Consider the following 23763-nt stretch of genomic DNA (forward strand, 5'->3'; position numbering starts at 1 on the left):
ACCCTGAGCCTTCAACTCACCACTTATTGTAGTCATACTAGCTTGTTTCTGTACTTTTGCTCTGCTTCATGCTCTTAGCTGCTTGTTTAAAAAAGGAAGTGTACTTATGACTTCTGGTGACTAGTAGTTCTCTTGAATACCTATGTTGAATACACTTATTGTAAGTTGCTTTGGATAAAAGCGTCTGCTAAATGACTGTAATGTAATGTAATGTAATGTAATGTAATGTTAAATACGTGCAATTCCAGGTCAGCATGACACTTTGTCAACTTGAGCTGCACTGGTTACTTTTTCAATAGAATAACTGAAGTTTTTTCACTGAAGTGAAGAAACACCTGAATGAAGATCAAGTCTTATCATGACCGGAGAATTTCTCTGGAACATTCATTCATTCATTCATCTTCGTCCGCTTATCCGTGATCGGGTCGCGGGGGCAACAGCTCCAGCAGGTGGACCCCAAACTTCCCTTTCCCGGGCCACATCATCCAGCTCTGACTGGGGGATCCCGAGGCGCTCCCAGGCCAGTTTGGAGATATAGTCCCTCCACCTGGTCCTGGGCCTCCCTCGGGGTCTCCTCCCAGCTGGTCGTGCCTGGAACACCTCCCTAGGGAGGAGCCCAGGTGGGCATCTGGTGAGGATTCTCTGTAACAAACACTTGATAATTTTCCATTATGTAATAGTCCCTGTTGAGGCGTGTGTGTGTAGGTCCACATAAATTCACCGTTCATGATCAGACTTGATTTTCATTGAGGTGTTTCTTCACGCGTGTCATGGGAGGAGTCAGCAGACTATCTGACAGGATATAAGTAATCTGAGAACATCACAGATCATCACACTGGAAGCTCCAGCTGGACGTCAAGAAGACTCTCACACAACTGAGCCGATCTACACAACTTCACCAGGTGAGGACAGACTGGGTCCACAGAGACAGAAACAGATGTACATTTAGAGTTTAACTGAACTCCAGTCTGTGTCAAACTATCAGTCTTTTTTTGTCTCTCAACTCTCAACACTCAATATACTTAACAGTGTAAATGAAGCATTGAAAGCTGTGTGCTCACTTTTCTCATCAGGTTGGAGAAATGGCCTCAGATCTCAACAACATTGCTGCCCTGGGTCGACCTTTCACCCTCGGAATGCTCTATGATGCTCGGAGAGATGCACTGATCCCAGGTAAGTCTGAGATTACATTATTATTAAAATGTTTCTCTATATATCTGCCTTTCACAGCTTTGCTTAAAGCAGGTGTCAAACTCAAGGCCTGCCACGTCATTTTATGTGGCCTGTGAATCCGCCAGCAAAAAACATTTTTTAATTAAAAATATGAAAAGTTAGACTTGATAATAAAAATATCCCCATCGCACTTTTGGTGCATCCATCTGTTTCCAGTTGACGTTCAGAAAACACTGTGACTTAGTCAAAGTTATGAGACAGAAAGTCATAATTATGACTTTTAATATCATAATTTTTCTGCTGGAAATGGTCTTTCATATAAAAGGCATATGGTTGTCTTAAAGTTAAAGTCTATGCTGCTTTACAGTGACCATAAGCTACATCTCCCACAATGCGTCGCTGATTTTGTGACCCGTGAAATGACGGCATCCTGCTGCTAGTCAGCAGTTTTTCCATATCACCATTTAACTTTGTCAGTTACATTTTATTTCACACTGTGATGGTGAAGGTACACTGTAATTAATCCGTGGTTCACATGTGTGCCGAACCGTGAAGGATCGACAGCGATCCGTTACACCACTATTCACTCACGACAACAACATGTTGTCTGTGTGCCGACATTAAAACTATCACAACAGGTGGACAGGAGAGGCAACAGCCCGTCAAGAGGTTTTCCAACAAGTGATTGAGTTGAAAAAGATCGACAAATAATCCCAAAATGTCCACGAAGAGAAAAATTGATGCAGAGGGAAGAAAGTTTAATGAAAGATGTGAAAGAATACATGTTTGTGCTTCAAGGAGAAAAAGCGGTCTGTCTTCTGTGCTCTGAGGCAGAGTCTGTGATGAAGGAATACAATTTACGTCGACATTTTCACACCAAACACAGAGCCAAGTATGCTAAATTTAGCCTCCAAGAAAAACATCAAATTGTCCAAGAATTAAAAGGCAGATTGCAATCACAGAAGAACATATTACAAAAGCTACAGCCCAGTGCATGATTAAAGGTGTGTGAGCAGGTGAGCTCCGACCAGATACAGACTTTAACATGTCAGTTTGTGAAGAAACACCATCAGACCGAGTTCAGGAACTAGCAGACAATCTAACAACACAGCTAGCTAAGAGACGAGCAAGTACTCGTCTTCTTCATTAGCTGTTGATGAAAGCACAGACAACACGGATACATCATACATCATACATCATACATCATACATCACACATCACACATCATACATCATACATCACACATCATACATCTATCAGTGTTTATAAAGGGCTGAAGGCAGGCTTGACCGTCAGTGAGGAGCTCTTAGATGTAGCTTCATGAATGGGACGACGGCAGGGAGGAACACTAGTGATGTAGAGAGGTGACAAAAATATCTTTGAACAAAGTGAATGTAATGACTTGTTTGATGATATTTGTCTTTGTTATTTTCTTAACAGTTTGATCTTCGATAGAGTAATGTTGGTTTCTTAACCCTAAATTAAATGGATTTATATTATAATAACAGAAATATGCTTGAATATAATTTTACATTGATATAACTGAATGTACAATATTTTACACTTCAATAAACAATAATCAAATGCAGTGACAGTTATTTAACAATGTGTTAGGGAGTAGTTACAGTTATACAGTCTTACAACCGGCCCTTTGAGGGCGACCATGATGCTGATGTGGCCCAGAGTGAAAATGAGTTTGACACCCCTGACTTAAAGGGACTTTGAAATCATTTCACTATTCTGTCCTCACCTTTTTAACATCCATACACACCATTAAAATAATAAGCAAATGCTTTTTACTTCCATAACGTAGTTGTGAATATTCATTCGTTATCAATTTTAGGGAAGCATGCTGTATTAGTAGCTGATACATTATCCTGTGATAAATAAGACAATTGAATTATCGTTATTCTTGTCAAAGTTGTCTGTTTCTTACTTGATCATTTTGAATCAAACAGCTAGTTAGCTAGCTTTGATTATGGATCGCAACATTATCTTATGATTAATTTGCAAACTATCTAAAAACTTGTCAAACTTTAATACTAGTAAACACAATCACAATCACAACGTACTTGGTTTTGCATAGTCGCTTCTTCTTCTTCATTTTGTTTTTGAAATTTATTAAAGAAATTCAATTTCACGAAATGATCCTCCTGCTTTATGTTTTCCAATTTCTAAAGGTTTGACATTGTGGGATGATAAAACTCTACAAGAGAAGATAACTGAAAGTGTTCAATCCAGCAGTAAATTTGCAATGATTGAATCTGACACCATTGAATCCAAGTCCTCTCTGCTGAATGTTGAAGCTTCTCTGAAGGCCAGTTTCCTCTGTGGACTGATCGAAGTTGGAGGATCTGCCAAGTATCTGAATGATCAGAAGAAATTCAAGAATCAGAGCAGAGTGACGTGTCAGTACAAATCTACCACCCACTTCAAACAGTTGTCAGTGATTGACCTTGTAACCTTAGACGCCAACCAAATGGAAGTTATTAAGAAGAGCTCAGCAACACATGTAGTCACAGGCATCGTTTATGGGGCAAACTCTTTCTTTGTGTTTGACAGTGAGAAGTTAGACGCCAGCAGCGTTCAAGACATCCAGGGCAACATGAAAGCTGCAATAAACAAGATCCCCTCACTTAGTATTGAGGCGCAAGCTAGCATCAAGCTGACTGATGAAGAAAAAGACCTGACTAATAAATGCTCCTGCACATTCTTCGGAGACTTCGTCCTTAAAAGCATCCCTGTAACATTTGAAGAGGCAGTGAAGACCTGTCAACAACTTCCACAGCTACTGGGAGAAAAGGGAGAGAATGCTGTCCCAGTGAAGGTCTCGCTGATGCCACTGAAGAATTTGATTCCTGAAGCTGCTGAGCTGATGAGTGGGATCAGCGTTGGACTGGTGGGGAAGATGCAGGATGCTCTTGAAGATTTGAGGGAAATGCGAATGAGATGCAACGATGCTCTGGAAGATGGAGTGGTGGAGAGTTTTCCATATATTCATGAAGAGTTCAAAACTTTCCAAAAACTGTGTGACCTCTATGCATCTAACCTCCAGCAGACCATGGCAAAGAAACTCCCCTCCATCCGTGAAGGTAAAGAAGATGAGAGCTCATTAAAACAATTCTTTGACGACAGAGACAAGTCACCATTCAGTCAAGAAAAACTCAGCAAGTGGCTGGATGATAAAGAGAGAGAAATCAATGTCATCAGATCCTGTGTAGATACCATGGAGGGAGCAAAGATCGTCCGAAATCAGTCCGAGCTGGACAGAGAGGTTCGTGCTGGAGATGTAGATCATGCTCTGTGCTTTGTTTTCACCTCCATGAAGAGGGGTGATACCTACCTTGATGTGATGGCCACCTACTTGGACACCACTAAAATAAGGAGTACTAATGAAGACCAGTGGTTCTCAGATGAAGTTTTTACCACATTGAGAGAAAAAGCCAAAGCTTTCCGTGACCTTACCAGAGCACATAAGAACAACAAGCAGTTCAGGTTCCTAATCACAGTCATTCCAAATGAGAAATACAAAGGAGCAACCATCTACCATTACAAGAAGGGCATTCTGGTCAGTGAAGATTTTTCAAAACCTGACCTTCCTTCTGAAAAGATCACAGACAGAAGAGATCTGATCTGGTGTAAGTTTATTCATGATTTTGAGACAAAAATACGCTCTACTAATCAATGTCCTCCAGAAACCTGTTTGACCATCAGAATTAATGAGTTTGTGTTGATCTCTCCATCAGATGCCTGTGATCTCACCCTGGACCCAAACACTGCAAGTAAAAACATAATTCTGTCTGATGGAAACAATAAAGCAACAAATACATCAGTAAAGCAGAATTATTCTGATCACCCAGAGAGGTTTGATGGACGTCCTCAGGTGTTGTGCAGAGAGGGGTTATCTGGGCGCCATTACTGGGAGGTAGAGTGGGATAATCTTTCAACTCAAGTGAAACATGTTGGTGCAGCTGTTGCATACAAGAGAATGAACAGAAAGGGTGTACCAAATTGTTTTCTTTTCAAAAATACCATGTCGTGGGCTTTTAGCCAATACTTAGGACGTGGAAAACACACACTGGAGGCATTTCACAATGGTAAGGTGTTGGAAACTGGTTTTCCCTCTGATGGCTGCCAAACAGTTGGGGTGTATCTGGACTGGCCTGCTGGCACTCTGTCCTTCTACAAAGTCTCCTCTGACACACTGAGCCACCTCTACACCTTTCAAACCACATTCACTGAGCCTGTGTACCCTGGCTTCCATGTTTATAATGAAAACCACTATGTCTACCTGCGTCCAGTTCAATAGGAGCAATGACAATGACTTGTTAGATCCTTGGTCTGTTAATAGAGAGATGGGTTTACAAGTAAAGATTAAACAGTAAAGTAACATCCCATGTTAACTTGAACATGTTTCACAAATTCCAAAAAATGTATTCAAAACCCAGAGAGAGCAGGAAAATACATGATCTTATAAAGTTACAACATATGTCATTTTCTGTTTATCATTTCTTTGTTGATTCGATGCACAAACTCCAACTGGTTTCTGCTTCACAGCTTCACAATCAGTTTCAACTTTCTTTTCAAATCACGTTTGAATCATTTTTATTTCTATTTGTATTCCTGATCATTATTGCTTTGTCAAAACAAATGTGTTGACATATACTTTCAAAGCTCATGTCAAAACTTGCATAACTTGTTGTAATGAATCTATTAAGGTGATTATGTTGGGACATAAGGGTTAGGGTTACACAATGGAAACTTCTGGGCGTATTGTGGTTTTCACACCTAACTGACATATATGAAACATGGCACCTGTGACCTATAGCCAAACAGGAAGTCCTGTCTTAAGGTGTTACCTTTTTATGCATATGGTTGATCCTCTTTTAACTTTCCATTGTCTATGATGAGTTACGATCTATTTTTATAATCGAGCTAAGAGTGTTTTATTTTCAGATATCAATAAACTCGTTACATGTAATCACATATTGTTTAGGGACAGTTCAATGATGATGAGCTTTAATGTGTGTTTTTCTGTCATTTATCAAAATGTTATCATATGTGCTCATAATGTTGACTAAATGTTAAAGTTAATGAAATAAGTGAACTTTGAGTTAGACTCACTCTGACCTGATGATTGACAGTCAGCAGAGGAGAAGGTTGTAAACTCATGATGATTTAAGATTTAATGATTTAAGAATGATCTGTTGTCTACCTTATATGGACCCGGAGGTTGCAGAAGCGCCAAGGAGAAGTGTATATATAGGAGGAGACAACAAGGGATCGAGGCTTCGATCTTTGAGAAACTTGGTTCTTTTTGAGCTTGGTACATCTTACATTTTGTATTTTCTTTTACTTATTTTGTATTATTCACTTTTTGTAAGCTTTTACCTTACTTATTGTAAAAAACAAATACAACTGGTTTGTATTTTGTACATTCCAACCAAAGTCCAGTGTTGCTCATCTCTGGTGGGGCCTTCATAGTCTCATTACATTACATTTACATTACAATCATTTAGCAGACGCTTTTATCCAAAGCGACTTACAATAAGTGTATTCAACATAGGTATTCAAGAGAACTACTAGTCACCAGAAGTCATAAGGACATCTAAGAGCATGAACCAGAGCATGAAGCAGAGCAAAAGTACAGCGCAGAAACAAACTAATATGAACAATAAGTGGTGAGTGGAAGGCTCAGGGTAGTACTTCCTGAAGAGGTGAGTCTTCATCCTGATGAAAGATGGCCACTGACTCTGCTCAGTTCATTCCACCACTGAGGAACCAGGACAGAAAACAGACGTGACCGGGTCAATGGGCCGCAGGGACCTCTGAGCGACGGGGCGACCGATCGCCCCGAGACAGCAGAGCGAAGTGGTCGGGCGGGGGTGTAAGGCTTCACCATGATCTGGAGATAGGAAGGAGCTTGAGGTTTAATTGAACAACATGGACTTGGTGTGGCGGCCATTTTACATGGTTCGCCATCATCCATCAAGCTGTTGTAACTCGACTGTACTTTGTCAAAACTGTCCCAAACTTGACATGCTTGATGACTGTCCTGACTTTAGGACTTCTGTATGTCAATATTAACTCATAGTCATAGCGCCACCTACTGATAACCAAGGTTGAAAGCAGGATTCTATATTTACAGCGGTCCAAACACTGAACTTATTGAAAGGGTTCGTGGGCACACCACCAGAAAAAGACTTCTGTGATCTAAATATGTGCAAACTAAGATGTTTGGAGAGCAGAAATAAAGCAGCAATAAAAGAGGTTTCTAAATCCCGCTTGTACGTGGAGTTTTCATTAATAGTGAATGTTATTGTTTTTGTTTGTTTTGGAACAGGCCATAACGTAACGTGAAGTTAGTTTAACAAAATCAAACTCCACCCAGCCTAATGTATATGATAGATTATTCTACATTGGCTCACCTTTTGGCTTAAACTTATTTCTTGACAAAAAAAGACAAAAAGATTTTTTCCACCTGCATTTACTTTGACAGTCTGCTATGTTACTAACACTGAAGCGTTCACACACATTCAGTTATGTGTCGATCTTTACAGGCTTACAGTTATGATTGTGTTCGGAGGTACACTCAAAACATTCAAGACTTAAGACCTGGAAAAATGACCTGGCTACGCCATTGGTGGACACAGGAAATACCGTTTAACTCGTGTACTCAGAGTATGATGGTCACAGAAATGCATGGCCACATCAACCAGAGGAGGGGCGAGGGCCCGATCAATGCTGCTTGCAGCTTTAATTCTATTTAACTTTCTAATGAAGATATTTTGTACCTTCTATTTTTATTCATTATCTTCTTTTATTAGCTACATGACATTTTAAAACGGGATAATTACCCGTCATTATTCCCACATAATGTGACAATTAATCTAACTGATATCGATGCGTGAGATGTCTGAAAAACCCAGACTGAGGGTTGATTTACGCCTGAACAGAACTAGGTTCTTTGAGACATGTTATCCGCCCACGTCAGAAATCAGAAGCGTTTATAGACCGTCTTTATTATTCGTAATGCACAGTTACACACTGGCCAATCAAGGAGGAAAAGTCGGGGTAGGTGATTTCTTTCGGTTACGGAAAATTAGAGAGTAAAGATTGGACACAGGTCCCTCAATCCATTGATAGGAAGGTGTGGAGAGTTTCAGGAGCTATTAAACCGAAACTAAAAAAATCCCATATGAGTCACTGAAGATAATTTTTTTGAAAGTCTTCCAAATATATCTGCTGATTCCTTTTAAATTAAGTATCTTCGGACTGAGTGAAGTTCTCCTCTGCAGCCTCGCCGTCGTTCTTCGGTCATAAAAGATTCAGATCCTGGCCAGCAGCTACAAATGCACTTATCTGAGAGGCTAAATGCCTGCATCTGTCTATATCCTTATATTGTAATTGCCACCATCCTGTATCGATTACGCTAAAAAATCCATCGAGCCTAATGTGATTTCATTAAGATACAGTCCAAGTGAGCTATTCCAAACAAATACAGAAGACAGGCGAGTCGATGTCTGACATTTTGCTGCAAATATCCGGTCATGGAAACCTTTCCACAGCCAGAAATCATTGAAAATCATTTAGGGCAGCCAGCAGCTATTCTTAATGCGTTTTCAATTATTTGTCTACATGTATTCCATGTGAATTTACAAAAGTGAAAATAAATGAGGCAAAACTCCCAAATATATCAACAAATATGTAACATGATTAGTGTTGAAGGAACAATGCACTGCTTCAGGTTCAAGTCCATGGTGGAGTTTTCTGCAGACGGGGACTACAAAAAGTTTGTTTTTTTAGTTTTGGACAAGTCGAGTAAATTGTATTCATGCAGCCAATAATCACTAATCAATCAGTTGACTAAAAGTGCTTTAAAATCTGTATAGAATACAACACCCTTAGACCCTTAAATAGACCCCCATACCCTTCGATGAGGATTTATATTTTAAAGTCGGTGTCATGTTGTATGTCTTTTGTTTCTTTACTCACGCACAAAGTACTTAAAATCTCTATGTTTATTTGCATCATCCCAACAGCAGAGAAAATGAAAACAAATCAAAAATCATGTCACAAACAGTTCAGGAAAAGGACTTCCAAAGTATTCCAGACTATAATTCAAAGTTCTTGGGAAGAACATATTCTTCATTGATGCTTGAGAAGCGCATCAAAAAAGAGAACGAGTTGTAAAACAAACTCATAAGTGGCTGAAAAAACATAACCTTATCTCTATCAACATAGGTGTGAATCATCGATTATTTCATAAAAGCCATATTAGGTGTAAATTACGAAGTGAAATAAATACAAATTATAACAGAGAGTCTTTAAAACTAGACAAAGTTCAGTAAAACAGCTGCTTGGTATCCAACATGCAAAGCACAGAACTATCCACTGAGTGATGTTAAACATTCAGCAGGAAACTCAACAAAGAATCTCTAAACCGTCAATCAGCTGCTCAATCCATCCATCTTCACTCATCACAAACATGTGGACCATATGAGAGGAAGAGGAGAAGTTTCTCACTCTTCTTAAACAAGCGACACCACAGGACAGTGGGTTAACACCAACATATGTGTTCTTAAAAGCAAAAGTAAAACGTACCATATTTTAAAATTAAAAAATTAAAAAGTTCTCACGCCCAACTCATCAAAGAACGCTTGGTCAGCGGCAATATTGCTTCAAATAATGTACAGTTTCCACTTGTTATATTCATACAATCGGTTTTCAAAATAAAGGTATGTTTACAAAAAAAAATACTTGGTGAGGACGAGGAAGATATTGTGGTTTGGATCAAAAGAAGTATGTTTCTTATGTAATATAATTAACTGGTGTTCAGTAAGCAAGTCCAGTTATGTAAGAAAAATGTGTTTAAATAAGTCAACATTGACTTGTTGAACAGTGGCCTCCTGGGTTTGTTTGACCCAAACCGTCCCCTCCCACCCATCTTACGCAACCTTTCTTTCGCTTTATACTCCGTCAGTTGCACTCTAATAATGACGCTGATGGGTTTATGTTGGAGTTAGTTTAAACCCTGGTGGTCATACAGATATTAAAGGGTGCAGCACTGACCAAGCGCTGCTATTTTACGAGTTGGAGGGTGAGATCCGGTTGTCCACATCAACCAGATCTGACTGTGAGAATTAGAATCAAGATCAAGTTCCACAGCTAAAAACCTCCACAACAAAACACCAACTTCCAACAGCCAATAGCAGACTGTCCCATCAGCTTTTCCAAGATCTTGACCTTTACTGTAAAATCTGTCTCCTCGATCCAGCACGGCGACCGGTCGATCACTTACCGTACTCGATGTCGTAGAACACGATGAACTTCTGCCAGCGCAGCTCCTCCACCAGAGTCAGCATGACGTCGTTGAGGCGGACGGGCGGACGGGCGGCCAGCGTGTAGCGCTGCCCGCCGGGGCTGGGGTTGAAGTGGCAGGCGGTCCGCGGCGATCCCTCGCTGTTCCTCTGGATGTACAGGTGGGGGATGTGCATGGCGTCCGTCAGGGACTGCAGGGCGCTGGCTGACGCGCAGCCGGTCGAGGTGACCAGCGCCAGTATGCCCTGGTTCATCAGCTCGCAGGCTAGTGAGGAGACAGATGAAGAGAGGAGTTATTTCATTCATACGGCAAAATTAAACAGAATAAATGCGAACAAAAATGATCTTTTCAAAGACAACTGAAACTGAACTAGGGTTTCTGGAATTGGAACAAACCCATGTTAGCTGCACAGATTCATAAAACACATATCAGTGCAGCCAGGGAGAAGCGCCAGAGGCTGCAAAGAGTCATAGTGAAGCCCAGTACTAATGCTAAATGATGTCTTGACCTCCCATTACGGATATTAGTCTGCATTATCATAAATCTATTCCGCAGTCTGACAGGTAACACCGTTTTTTTTTTTTTTATATCTCTGACCTACTTGTGAACCTCCAAACCTGCACTCAAAAAGAGCAGAACCTCGGGTGATTTAACAGGCCGCATGTCCAGTCTGTTGAGGCTAAGCTAAAGGTTAAGATTCAGCTGGCAGGCAGATTCCTCTGAATGCTGCGGCGGACTCAGCCGTCATATCTGTCTGTGTAGAAAAACAACAGGCTCATACGAAGCCTCAAAGGTTCCCACACAGTCAGCAGAATCATGTCTCTCATCTGGGTTTCAAGAGGAAACCATTATATTCAACAGTGATACGTTGAGTTGGACATGAAGACTCCACACAAGACCTTCAGGGTCCCACAAGTGGGTGACATCTAAGTTAAATGAAAGTTAATGCATCAACATTGGAACCTTGACTGTCAACAAAAGGAGACGTAATCAGCAGAATCAAGCGTCCGTTCCTAAGAAGCAGCTCAACAATTAGCATGCTGATCAACATTCATCTTTTAGAGAATGTTACTCATGTCTTTTCCTTAGTCCTTATGAATTCTCCGTCACATCTTTCCTCGACCATCAAGGCCAAGGATAAGTAGTTAAGACAAGACATAGGATGTAATTTATTTTGGACTATTTGACCGCAACCCAATGCATAGTATGTCAATAACAGCATGGCAAAAATACCAGGATCTTCTAATACATCCGGGTCGCATTTTCGGTGTTTACAAGCGAGCATCATAGACTGTTTATAAGAAGTGGACATAGTCATCGTTAAGTCACTTAATGGTTTGTGGACTGATGTTTTGAAGCCTCGAGTTCGGTGATGATGTCACCAACGTGGCTTTTGAACAAAACTAACTGTATCTAGAAGGTAGCCCCGCCCCTAAATCATCCCCTGCTTTATGGTGTGTTTGACTCTAAATGGAGCATAATGTACTAAATGAACATCATGCTGTATTGAAGAAGACTGTAAACTAGAGATTGAGACCATAAACTCATGTTTACAATGTTTACTGAGGGAATAAATCAAGAGAGAAGTAGAGTCATTTTAGACTAGACTTCTATACAACCAGAGGAGTCGCCCCCTGCTGGACACTAGAGAGAATGCAGCTTTAATACATGAAGCTTTGGCTTCACTAGAACCGGAGGTTGCTGCCTGGCCTGGCCTGACCCACAATCCTTTGCACAGCAGATATATGAGGACTTTGTAAGGGCAGATGCAGTACATACTAAAAGTAAAGTTTTGGGGTCTGGACTCTTAACATGCAGGAACAAAAATTCAATCCAGTGTCTCTCTTTATTTACACCGTTTCAAACCATGGCAGAATGAGAGGACACGAAGGAACATTGTGCTGCTCACTCGTCCACTATGAAGAGAAATTGCAGGTTGCACCATGAATGTAATCCCGCCTGCCTCCGAGCCCCACACTTCACTCCAGGTACGTTTCTTCTTGTGTACACTTACTCACTTCCACTGCACATGTAGCTGTTTCTTCTTCGTTCTGAATCTCCTCAACAACCATTACCCCCCCCCCCCCACGTCATTGACATTGACGTGTCCCATAAAAGCTGCCCTCTGCCCGGTCCAACCTCCAAACACCCATGTAGCTCCCAAACCCTCCTCCGTCCTGCTGAGGCAGTTACAGTTACACTCTGTACTTCTACATCCTCACACAGTCACAGTATCATCACCTTTGCACATTTAAACTCCTCTATTAAACCAGATATGGAGCTCCAGAAACCACTTTTTTCCTGTTCGCACACTGCTGAGGCAGCGACAGGCTGCCAGCTAATCATTCTCTCTGGGCTCGCTCCCTTTGAAGCAGCTACATCAAACCCTGTTAGGAGCCACAACAGTCAGAGCAAGAGGCCAAACTGCAGACGCCACAGTTTAAGTTCCCCTGGAAACCCAGACTTCTCTGTACTTCTAATACACACATTTTAATACTGCAGGATGGCTCCTGTTGAGACGAATCATCTCGTCTTCAGAAGAGTTTTGACCGTGTGTTTGCTTGTGTGTTCAAAAACTGAAATTGACTTATGTTTTCCTGACAAGAGACTTTTTATTGTCCTCTGTTAATAATATTGTCCTCTGGAAATTACGTTTATCTACTACTGCATTTAGATGGACATGTAATTGCTGTGTGGACTTTCTTCACTCGCGGCAATTTTTATCCATTTTTTGACGAACTAATCTTTTCCAAAGATGCTGCAAAGTTGCCTGATTCTGGTGTTTTCCAACTAATGTCCAGCAGTCATTGACCTGGGAAAGCCCCTGCAGTATTAAGTATAAAACTGCTAGGTTTAGGAAAAGATGGTGGCTTGGGGTAAAAAAAACTACAGAAGTGACGATATTTAAGTACGTAGGTTAAGTCAACGTTGACTTCTAGTTTCATACAGGACATGAACAACGATTTCCTGGGTGAAAGTCTGGTGTTTTTTAATCCAGGCGATAACCTCCGGTTCTAAAAATGTAAGTGTTAAAGCTGCATTCTCTCTAGTGTCCACCAGGGGGCGACTCCTCTGGTTGTATAGAAGTCTAGTCTAAAATGACTCTACTTCTCTCTTGATTTATTCCCTCAGTAAACATTGTAAACATGAGTTTATGGTCTCAATCTCTAGTTTACAGTCTTCTTCAATACAGCATGATGTTCATTTAGTACATTATGCTCCATTTAGAGACAAACAGACCATAAAGCAGGGGATGATTTAGGGGCGGGGCTACACGCTGATTGACAGAGACGTATACGGCGTCTCTACGTCACTCCTCCTCAGTGTATATATATATATATACATACATATACATATATAGCTACAAACAGTTTGCAGTGAACAGCCTGCTTGTTGTCTCTCATCCTGGTTTAACTAAATCAACACAGGTTCGTCATCAACTGCAGTTGTTTTAAGTGTTAAAAGTTTCCCTTCATCATCGTGTCCTTTTCCTAACATTTTCAAAGCCACATGGAGCTCGTCTCCCCTGCGTCCTCGCCTGACAGGCAGACAGCCACAGTTTAAGCCTCTCAGCAAACCTTTTCATCTCCGGTTAGAGCCCGGCTTCCTCTGCAGGAGAAGATGTGTCCAGACTTTAAGGTCAGGAGATGCTCCAAAGGGCAGCAGGCGTGTTATGACTGAGCTCCCAGCAGGGGGAAAAAAAAAATATATATATATATATATATTAAGAAAAAAACAGGTTTTTGCAGAGGCAGAGGAGCATGAAGCATGGCCAGGTAGTCTTCCAGGGAAAAAGAGAACAGCTGGCTGGTCGCGGGAACCCTGCAGCTTAATGTTTGATGAGTCAAACTTGGCTGAACTCGGGCTGAATCTCTCCGAGCTGAGAACAATCGGAGGACAGAAGCAGGAGGACAGAAGCAGGAGACCGTCAGCGTTCAGCCGTTCATCTTCACTCGGGGAACGGCATTCTGTTTGGAAGTCGTGCTTCGTCAGCATCCCGGCAGTTTACGGGAAGTGATGACGGGGCGATTATTCCACCAACGAAATTAAAATTGTCTTAAAGATAATGAGACGAATGTGGCCTCTGTGGAAGTGGAAGCTAATGAACTTGCACTGAAGCATTTAGAGAGCAATCTTGTATTAAATTAGTAGATGTTTTTTTTTTTTGTTGTTGCTAAAAGCCCACCAGATTAGATTGGAATCTGACTCATCGGGTCAATTTAATAAAAATAAATCACTGTGTCACTGCTGATCCTCGCAGGATGGAGGTCAGGATGGGGATTTTCTTCAGCAGCTGCAGGAGCCTAAATGAGCCTAAAGGATGCAGCAAGATGTTCATTATTTCATCTTTCTGTGGAGAGTTTCACCGTCATGTGTCGGCCATCTGGCTCTTTAGCTGCTAAACGTGCCACTTTCCTAAGTTTCTCTGCTTTTTGCTGCCCGTTTGATGAACATCTCTGGAAACAAGGTTGATGAGAGCCAAGCTGCAGTTCAGAAAACCAAAACAAAGAGTAGAAATACCCGGTGAAGTCTGACACAGACTCAGTACGGAATAGACAAGATTTCATGGATGGAAGCCGAGGCAACTACATGCTTTGCACACACATCACTGAGGATGATGTCATTAATTAAGGCCACTCACACAAAGTTTACACGATGCAACATCGATGCCCTGCAACAAAGAACTGCTCAGCTCACTCGGCTCTCTCTAACCAACCCGACACGGCAGAAAATCTCTGGTTCTCTTTGTTCATACTCCTTGTAAATGTTCTGCAATGTGAAAAAAAGGCGACATTAGTCAGCTTTTAAAAGACATTTTTACCGACAATTTCAAGTGAATATTTTTTAAGATTTGAGAAACCCCTCAAAATGTTCCTGTTGAGGCTTTCAGAGGGTCTCAAGTGTCAATGGAGGAGTCTTGGACCCCTCTAGACCCTCTGTATTTTGCAAACTGGTCTTAAATAGAATAGAATATTTGTAGAGCGACGGTTGATGGCATCATGTTTTTGTTGGATGAACCCTTTGACGTTAGGATTTTATCGATAGTAGCACTCTTATCAATACTCTTATTGGCTCTTTTTGATTATATTGTGAGAAAAAAAGACGATTACTTAAGAAACAAATGAACAACACGTGAACAAATAGTCTTTCTTGAGCAGCAACACAAGAAGATCTAAAATCTTTAAACTCCATTCTCAGCTCATCAATGATCTCATTGATTATCTTTCATATGTTCTTCTGATCAAACTCTGTATGACATCACTACCGTATGACATCACTACTGTATGACATCACTACCGTTACTTGATGGCTGCTCCACTACCAGACTGATGTTCTGCTCGTTGGTCACACGTTGTGATGAACTCACTCGTGAGGGTTTCATTGTGTTTGAGACGACCAGAGTTCTACAATGTTTCCTTCTCTCTGATCATGATGCGAGTCTCACGCTGTACTGAGCCGGAGACAAAGACAAAGAGACACAGAGACAGAGAGAGGACGTTTGAGACGAGGACGTCTCACTGCAGGACTAAGAAAGTACCGATAGCAGAACCGATAACTCTGGACTGCATCACTACTCCGGGTTTTACTCATTTAGAACCGGGTTTCGGGGGCATCCCTACTCAGATGTACTCATTTGACCTTCTGTCAACACAAAGAAAAAGTGATTAGTGTTCAGCATTAAGGGTAATCATATTGTCCCAGCATGCCTCCCCAATAAGACTGTAAACCTCTGAGTCTGCTCCTCAATTAAAACAAAAATCCATAAGCGGTGACATGTCTTGTGTTGATGTCTCTCCACATGACAGGAACAATCCCATGTTTAATGAGCCTCGGAGCATCAGAGACTGAGACTCTCAGTCGGTCCGGCGCTGAAATCACCGAGGACCAATTAGCATAATATAGTCTAGAATGGGACTAATAGGTTTGGAGGCTTCTGAAACACAACGCCGGTAGCTGTTGGAATAACTCACTCAGCAGCCGGCTGAAACGATTTCAGGGTTTGCAACGTGACTCACTCTCGCTCTATGAGTCCACAGTGAGTCACGGTTTCATCTGTGCTAAATGAAGCCTGCGCAATATTTAGCCGGAGCGACTCCCCTTGCATCCTAATGACACTCACAGAGTGACTCCTACCAGACGGCGGGAGACAAAAACCATTAGAGGTGGAACTAGACAAAGATCTCCCTCCCTCTGCCTCTCTCCTTATTAGTGTCATCTGCATTCAATATCTCACCTCCAAATTAGCTCCTGGAAACAAACATCTTATCCTTGAGCAAGGGGGTTATGGATTTAGACAAAAAAAAGAAAGAAGCTCTGCACGTTATCAAGGCCTCTCAGACGATGCAGCAGTGGCGGGGTGTAATTTGGATGCAGGGACATGATGTCTAAATACCACATTCACGAAACACTCTGTCAGTACTTGGAGAATGATTTTGTCGAGGAGGTAAACATCTTTTACAGCTGCAATGCCATTTCTCAGAGTAAACAGATGGTTTTCATAAATGAGAGGCAAATATCTGCCTGCGTGCAGTGAAAGAGGCGGTTATGCAAACCTGGCATGTAATGCATTATCAAGTCGAAAAGAGTATTAACATAAAAAACACCATATGGGAACTGATGGAATTGTGGAGAAGAGCTGCAGTTTCTGGTGATCCTGTTAGACGTCTTTGATGCATCACATCCAAGAAGGGAATCGATTTCTAGAATAAAACGCAATCTCATGATTGCGTTTTTTGAGAGGCATTACTAAGGAACACATAAAACATGGGGGATTATGAACTGCAAAGTATATGTGCAAAATGTATGAAAAATATAATTTAATGAAATCCAAACTTCTGATACAATGTGGATCTTTTTATATTCAATCAATTAATCAGTCAATCAATTGATCTATTTATAAAGTCATCTTTCAAACAAATCAAATGCAATCACAGTGCTAAACAAATGATTGACAGGATGAAAAGAAGATGAAAAAGGAGAGAAAATGAAGAAACTAGTGCTCACCAAATTCAGTTAAGAAAAAATATAAAATAAAATAAAATAAGAAGTAAAATAACATTTAGTATAAATACTAAAGCCATAGCATAAAATCACATAAGCCACCGAATAAAATCAGTTATAATAATATGCAGTGATAGTAATACCCATAAAATGATAAAACACTCCAAAAAAGCCAGACTGAATAGCTGTGTTTGAGTTTCTGTTTAAAAGTGTTGACATTTTCAGCTCCTCTCAGCTCCTTTGGAAAGCTGTTAATGGCTAAAAGCAGCATCACTGAATGTTTTTGTTTTGCTTTGTGGAGCAGCTAGCTCCTCTTCACTTGATGCATTCGGGGTGAAACCCAACACAAACATGTAGAAACCTCCGACATAAAAGGCATTTCATTCTCCCAGCCATCTATCCGAGGGCGGGTTTCCTGCAGTGAGGCAGTCTGAGCACCAACGAGCAGGACTAAACATCCACCCATCTACCCGTTACCCCGGTGAGGAGCAGACACTTCGGAAGATTACCAGCCTGCAGTAAAGTCCATGTTCTGGGATCTGGGACTGACTAACCACAGGTTGCACTCAAAGACAATGATACCAGCCCAAAAAGCAATCTATTGCTTTCGTGTACAAGGACACAAACTGTCTGTTCTTTCTGTGTCGCTTAGGAATACAAATAATGCCAATGGAAAGTCAAATAGGAGTCTTTCTAAACCTAACTGGTTTAGTTGTCTAAACCTAGGAAATGTCTGCCTTATGACACTAAGTTTGAATGGGCCGTCATTGCGAATTGACACTTTTTTGACACGCTGACAATGTGCTGCTGGCTGATTCACCTACATTACATGGGGCGTTTATGGCGCAAAAGTGTCAATTGGTCAAAATGTGTACCGAAGCTAAACATGCTACGGGAGGCGATGTTACCACATTTTCTTCACCGAATGGCCAATTGGAGCGATTTATGCCTTTTGGATGCAACTTTCATTGGAAAACAAGGAAATGAGTGGGTTATGCATTCCGGTTATAACTTTAATTTGAAAACATGGAAATGTGTCAGTTATCACCGTGCGATGCCTAGTTTGACTGTGGACACATCAGTTGATGTACCGGATGCACAGAGACGACCTCAAATAGCCCCAAATGCTTCCAAAAAGGCCAAATTAAGCAAAAGGCAAACAGGGTCAACTGTCCCAAATGTGCCACTGCCTTTTGGAACTGTTTTCCCATGTAATTTATTTTCCATCAAAAATAGTGGACAACAGAGGACAGAATCAGTTGGTTTTAGCTCAATAGGAAGTTCCTGGAGAAAGATAGCTTTCACAAGGGTCTGCAGACTTGCTGCTTAATGGGCTTATTCAAGTCATCAACGGGAAGGGTTCATGCCATTTCCAAGCAGTTTCAGCCATGTTCTGACAAGTTATGGCCATTTGAAGGAGGGGGATTATTGGCCTACATGACCGGCCTATACAAATGTAGTCGAAACGGCCATTTTTGGGGTATTCGGGAACGGGCCTTTTTTGAAAGGTTACTCCAGATTCAGTATTCGGGTCCTATAAAAACACATTAAATTGATATGTGGTGGACACAAGAAGACACTCTTCAAGGTTCAAGTAGTTTCAAGTCATTAGCATGTTGTTAAAAGAAGATAGCTTTCCAGAGGGTCTGCAGACTTGCTGATTAAGGTGCTCATTCAAGTCCTCAAATTTAATGTTTCATGCAAATTCCAAGCATTTTCAACCATGTCCTGAGAAGTTATGACTGTTTGAAGGAGGGACTTTTGGGGTATTATTTTCCATTCAATTTATCCTATCAAAATTCCCATTCAAATGTAGTCCAAGTCTCCCTCCTCCCTAGAGAGTGCAATCTAACATGAATGTGCACCATTTGGGCGTGGCTATAACATATTAAAAAAGCAGGGCTCTGACACGTTTAGAAATAAAAGTTGCTCCATTCTGACCAACTTCTTCACAGGGTGACTGCCTTATCAACCTTGACACCATGCTGCTCTCTGAGTTTGATGCAGGGACATTTTTTTTCTAGATTATTTAGAAGGATTTTGGTCACGTGACCTTATTGTAGGCCCCGTACACAATGTATGTCCACAATCTGGGGTCTTTGGGACTAATATTTGAGAAATTATGGCCATTTTTATATAGGTCAAAAAATTCCCAAATATAAGGGAATATGGCTCCAATTTTGCCCTTTGGGCCTGTTTTTGGGGACCTTAACTTAGAGCAACGAGCACCAAATTTTAGTCATTTAATTTTCACAAGCCCCTCTTTGAAGAGGAAAAGGTTCCAAATCTCTACTTTGATTTAAAGTATAAAAATAAAAAGCCATTTGGGGAGATATGGGCCGTTCACATTATTTCTTTTGGGTGCATTAAAAACACTTTAAAATGGCTTGTTGTCATAAGATTGACATAGGGTGGACACAAGAAGACACTCTTCAAGGTTCAAGTCGTTTCAAGTCATAAGCATACTGTTAAAAGAAGATAGCTTTCCAGAGGGTCTGCAGACTTGCTGATTAAGGTGCTCATTCAAGTCCTCAAATGTAATGTTTCATGCAATTTTCAAGCATTTTCAAGAGGGTTTGAAGAAGGAACTTTTGGGATATTATTTTCCATTCAGTTTAAATTGTTTAAATTCTCAGGCAAAAAAGCACAAAGCAATGTTTGGGCCTGAGCATTAAAATAATTTATCCAATCGTTTTCATTTTCACATCATTGAATCTATGGGTAAAGGGGGTATTACAGTCCCAATGTCAGCTTCTTAGCCCAAAGGACTGTGGAGATATTCTAGGTCAAATGTAATTTCCCTAATAACTCAAAAAGGGTAATTTTAACTACAAAAAGGGCCATTTGGGTTGGGATTTTTGGCCTACATGACCGGCCCATACAAATGTAGTAGAATCCCATCCCAAATGGCTCTTTTGTTCCCATACCTCCCAAACAATATCTTCAGTGTGCTCTGGGCTAGGAGGCTCAAACTTATGAAGGGGTATTCCTGGGAGCAGCCCTCTAAGTGTACCGAGTTTCAAGCAAATCGGATGAGTTTGATTTTTCAGCAAAATCACTGCCTGGTTTTTTGCCTGAGAATTAAAATAATTGGAATTGGTCCAATCCTTTCCATTTTCATACCATTGGATCCTTACTTTAAGATGATATTCCAGCTTCCTAACCCAAAGGGTTGTGTAGATCTTCCAGGTCAAACTTCAGCTATTCTCCAACTCAAAAAGTGTAATTTCGACTACATTTGATTGGGCTCTCATGTAGGCCAACTATCCCAACCCAAATGGCCCATTTGTTCTCATTCATCCCTAAATAATCATAGCATCCAGTAGCAAAAAGTTACTAAAATTTGATTGGGCTTTCATTTAGGCCAATTATCACAACCCAAATGGCCTTTTTGTTCTCATTCCTCCCTAAATAATCATAGCACCCAGTACCAAAAAGTTACTAAAATGAATTAGCAACTGCACAATGCTCAAGGCCAGGATGCTGAAACTCTAGTGGAAGTATGTCTGGCAATAGCACACTCAGTGTTCCAAGTTTGAAGCAAATCAGACGCATTTGAATTTTTCAGCAACAAAAAGAAAGTGCTACTTTGCCTGAGATTTCAAAGAATTGGAGTTGGTCCTATCCTTTTCATCCAGACCCAAATGTCCCAATTTTTCCCAAAACATCCATTCCATACAATTAAGCGTTGGTCCGAGATCTCTACGTTTCAAAGCTGGATATCAAACGGTTGAGGAGTTATCACAGTTTAAAATATCGATCCGGCATCCTGCCGAGCCTCCCCCCAATTCTTCCCATTCCTCCCCACTGAATAGCCCTTTTCTTCCCATTTGACCCGGGAGTTTTGGGTGAAAAAGTTGCCCTTTGGTGGGCGGAATGGGAAGAAAAGTGTCAATTCAGGTCCAATTGTTCTGGGAATTCCCAAATGGCCCTTTTAATCCCAATTAGGATTCCCAAATGGCACTTTTTGTCCTGAGAATCCCTGGGGATTTTCCCCCTGGTGGACAAAAGCGGAAAAGGGCTGTTTGGGACAACTCTTCCAAAACTTTGGAAAATCATAACTGGGCGACTGATGCTCCGAACGGAGAGCCGCTTTCCCGCGTAGAACTTGGGCAAATATGATATATTCCTTAGCGGTCTTCCGATTGTTAGTGGAGCTCATTGTGCGCTGTAGGATTAGTTGAAAATTTTTTCCCTTATTGCCCAATGATCATGCAGGCAAAAACCTAACTGTTGGTTGTGTTGCCTAAACCTAACTGTTGTTTTTAACATGTCATCCTGTAACGTCGTTCCGAGCGTCAGTAACTGAATCCACGTTTGAAACGATGGTGGTTTCTTAAACTTGTATCAGATAATCTGCTCATCCTGAACATTCACATGTTGTTTTTAATCTCACCTCCAACCTGTTTTCACGCCTCTTGGCTCCATGAATTAAGACGACGGCTGGATTGTTGTTTTTTTTAACTTACTGCAACACAATGAGAGGGGAAATGAGATTCATTCATGTGTCGCGCGGCGGGCACGGAGGCACAGTTAATCGATAGGCGGTGGAAACAGATAGCCAGACTGGCACAACAAAACAAAAGGATTAGTGCTACTAGACGAGGACGGATAGAGCAGATCACTGGCACGAGACAAAGCAGGAAGACGGAGAGAGGATCCTCTGTTTCTCATTCACTCTTTGCCCTCCTCTGCTGTCTATCTTTAAATCCCTCACATCTACAGACGCACCAGTTATTTTCATTACAGTATTAATCCACAATATATTCATGGAAATGAGGGTTTATGTTGATCAATCAAAAGATAAAGCACAGCAGATGCAAACAATATGCAAAAACTATTATAAACAGCAGTAAAAATTGTTGGCTAAATCTATTTTCCCAGTTTGTGTTTTACCAGCCAAAGGAAACGGGAGAATGCAGCCGATGGTGTGTGAAATTGTGAAAAGTTGATCTTCAGATAGTTAGAATTATCCACAAGACAAGTGTTCTGCCCATCAAGAGGGACGAGTCCAGGAAATTATGAGGATGAGGTGAAAAATTAGACGAACAAAGGTGCAATGAAATATACAGCTATTAACACAAGAGGTTATGATTTGAATATGGTTCAGATGTTTAGTTTCAAATGTTTCTGTGAGTATGAAATCGTGTTGAATGTGTCATAGTCCAACAAATCCTCATACAACGGTTCACAAAAAAGTTATTCCACATTTTTCTTGTTTTACTGAAGTCCAGCAACGTGTCAGTTTCTGCTTACATGAACAAACTTTCGTCTTCACAGAAAACTACTACAATCCATGTTGTCTTCATTTTGTGTGTTCTTAATTCATTTTTAAACCTTTTATGAATTCTGTTTTGCATTTTTTTTCTTCTGTATTAATTTTTTTTTAGAAAAATAACTTTTCTCTTTTGTTACTAAATTTGACTTTGATCTTCCAAAAGTGTGTGTGCAGCTGCTGACTTAAATCTCATCCAACGTTAGTTATAAATAACTAACAAAATAATGAACCTTTTATGATAGATGACATATTTGTCATTTGGCCAAATACGTATTAATACATAGCTTTGAACATCGTTCTGTGAATATAGAATGAGATATGTGTATAATTTGTAGTTGTATTGAAAGATACACCTTGTATCTTCATCATCTCCAAACACACACACACACACACACACACACACCTCCCTCTGGCTCTCTTCGCCCTCAGAGCTAATTTTTCACCTCGGGTCGACGGGGGCTTAAATCCTCTCATGCTTAATTAAACTATCTATCTCCACGGATCTGTAGCCCCATTACCCATAACACCCTGCACCGCCACCCCCCCCCCCCCCCCCACACTGTTCTCAGGGCCGAGCTGCTGCTCAACAATGTCTCTGTTAATAAGAGGGTGAAATGAATGACCTGTACGGCTAATAATGGTGCAGACCTAGACTTATTATGGTCCACAATCCCCAGGCTTCAGCCTCCAAACAACCAAAGCCCTGTGGACACCTGAAGAAGGTGTGTGTGTGTGTGTGTGTGTGGTCTTACATCCCTAGGTGTGCATACTGTTTCCTTCTATAATGGGAAAGACACACCGGCAATCAGGTGTCATGAGTTTACAGTTTGAAAAAGACAAAGAAATTAAAATCAGACCATAAAGCAGGGGATGCTTTAGGGGCGGGGCTACACAGTGATTGACAGGTCTCTAGGTCACGCCTCTTCAGTCCAGATATGGTCACTTCCTGTTCACCGGTTGCAAATATAAACAACATGGCGACAGTGAC

General features: G+C 41.0%; 2 protein-coding genes across 3 annotated transcripts in view; one reads left to right on the plus strand and one right to left on the minus strand.

The window, feature by feature from the left end:
* The window catches only part of LOC137886713 (glutamate receptor ionotropic, delta-1-like), a 404646-nt gene that overhangs the window by 188414 nt on the left and 192469 nt on the right, over window positions 1-23763 (minus strand). For both annotated transcript variants that reach the window (XM_068729291.1, XM_068729290.1), the window contains exon 3: window positions 10475-10759. In XM_068729291.1, the coding sequence (XP_068585392.1) occupies window positions 10475-10759 (285 nt within the window). The remainder of the gene's footprint in view (window positions 1-10474; window positions 10760-23763) is intronic.
* Window positions 749-5482, plus strand: LOC137886734 (stonustoxin subunit beta-like). The gene is made up of 4 exons (XM_068729329.1): window positions 749-902; window positions 1074-1173; window positions 3354-4811; window positions 4920-5482. Exons 2-4 carry the CDS (start codon window positions 1083-1085, stop codon window positions 5480-5482), a joined length of 2112 nt encoding a protein of 703 aa, XP_068585430.1. The 5' UTR covers window positions 749-902; window positions 1074-1082.

This window comes from Cebidichthys violaceus, unplaced genomic scaffold (genome assembly GCF_023349555.1).
Source record: "Cebidichthys violaceus isolate CVI_PGR_0920_01 unplaced genomic scaffold, fCebVio1.0.p SCAF_45, whole genome shotgun sequence".
NCBI classification, from domain to species: Eukaryota; Metazoa; Chordata; class Actinopteri; order Perciformes; family Stichaeidae; genus Cebidichthys; species Cebidichthys violaceus.